This window comes from Sinocyclocheilus grahami, unplaced genomic scaffold (assembly GCF_001515645.1).
Source record: "Sinocyclocheilus grahami isolate Dianchi unplaced genomic scaffold, SAMN03320097.WGS_v1.1 scaffold1330.1, whole genome shotgun sequence".
Classification (NCBI taxonomy): domain Eukaryota; kingdom Metazoa; phylum Chordata; class Actinopteri; order Cypriniformes; family Cyprinidae; genus Sinocyclocheilus; species Sinocyclocheilus grahami.
The window spans coordinates 400,549-402,418 of NW_015506509.1; the positions used below are offsets into that span (position 1 = coordinate 400,549).

General features: G+C 35.2%; 1 protein-coding gene across 1 annotated transcript in view; it reads right to left on the reverse strand.

Annotated features, from left to right (window-relative positions):
* The window catches only part of LOC107569290 (leucine-rich repeats and immunoglobulin-like domains protein 2), a 23,135-nt gene that overhangs the window by 7,356 nt on the left and 13,909 nt on the right, over nucleotides 1–1,870 (reverse strand). Inside the window, exons 14-16 of the mRNA XM_016255343.1 lie at nucleotides 1,158–1,310; nucleotides 906–1,046; nucleotides 433–699 (exon numbers count right to left, since the gene is read on the reverse strand). Of these exons, the coding sequence (XP_016110829.1) occupies nucleotides 433–699; nucleotides 906–1,046; nucleotides 1,158–1,310 (561 nt within the window). The remainder of the gene's footprint in view (nucleotides 1–432; nucleotides 700–905; nucleotides 1,047–1,157; nucleotides 1,311–1,870) is intronic.

Genomic DNA, 1,870 nt, shown 5'->3' on the forward strand with positions numbered 1-1,870 from the left:
ACTGTATTTTTTAATCAAATAAATGCAGCCTTGGTTTCAAAAACATCTTACTGACCCCAAACTTTATCAATTTAAAATCTAAATATATTTAATTAATATTTGTATTATACAATATTATAGAAATATATGCATTTAAGTATGAATGAAATATTTACATTTAAAATGGACATTTTTCTTAACACTGCCTGCGATCTAGGATGGCATTTTCTGATTTAGCTTGTCACACTGCATTTTGGAATTGCCTCATGCACAAATGATACTAGATTTGGGACAAATCATCTTATAACACAAAGTATCTTAATTTTAACTTATTAGAATAACTCCTAAAAAGGTCGCCAAGGTGAGCAGATCACTGAATTTAATAAAGCAATGGTGAAAAGAATATTAATAGGAAATTAGACTGAAATGAGGTGCATATGTGGTTCATCTCACCAGTGCTATAGTGTTGTGAAGCTGGTAGTCGTGGTTCATGGTTGGTGAGGAACACAGAGGCATTCTGCTGACTTATAAAACTCTCCAGTGCCGTGTCTGCGTGCTGATCCCGCTCTTGATGGCTGCTCTGGTGTCCATCCCGAGAGATCTGAGACACAAGTGGGTCGTCCTCTGTCAGGTAGGCGTATGGACAATACTCACGCGTGCGCGAGTAGATGTTGGCGTTGTCGTAGCAGTCTGAGCAGATGACCAGAGTGCCTGGCCCACCTAAAAAAAAAATTAAAAAAAAACACAAACGAAGGTCAAGATGGTCGACTAGTCATCCAGCAACCCATTAGCCGATCAATGAGGTCAACTGGTAAGACAAACAGCCAACTCCGCAATGACATGAGGGCGAGTAAATGACAGAATATTAATTTTTAAGCAAATTAAATAATATACATTTATGGGATAAATTAAAAATTTAACATTACCATTAGGGACATTTGCCTGTCCCTCTCTGGGTTCACTCCGGTGGAAGCTGCTACGTTCAGCAAAGAAAGAGCCCACACGACTACCCAGCATTCCATTAGCATCTGGATCAACATCACTGCTCACTTCACCGTAACACACTCCTGTTGAAACACATCACAACATGACAGCATTATACATCCAAACTATACGACTTGTCATATTTATAGCCTTTATGAATAAACGTTCTCGCTAGAGGAACACGGTGACATTACCGTCGGTGCCTTTGTGGACGTAACCGTTAGCATGAGATGGCATAAGCTGCTGGTGACTTCCATTCTCTGAGTTACTGTAGCCCTCCTGAGGCTCTGACAGCGTACCCTGAGATGAGAGGTAACTGGGAATGTCTGCTGGTAGGTTCATCTCATCTGGAATACACCAACAGAGAGATTTATACATTAAAATTCATGTCATTTTTGTGCATAGATTTCAAATTATTTCATTATTGAGCTATCCTCAAACTGTTAGAATGGCTATTTTAAATACTAGGTAGGGCTGTTGCATTTTTTACATAATATAATAGAACATAATATAATATAACTAGAATCACCATGTAGTTATGGATAATAATCATATTTATTACTATAATACTATATTGAAGCAGTCTGGGTTAAAAGACCACTTAAACCTTATAATTAAAGAGGACCAAAAAGAGGAATATTTTAAATATTAAAAAATATATATAAAAAAACAATCCTAGTAAATAGCATTTATTTAAATTACATAATATTTAATTAAAATTGAATACATTTAAAATAAAGTATATTATATTTTATAAAGATAGTATTTATGTTAATCTACTCTGCATTTTTGTTAAACACCAAATTAGGGCTGGACGATATGGCCAAAATTTATAAATCACCATATAATTCTTAATTTCGGTCAATACGATATAATTCCGATATCAATATGAACACTATTAAAAAAG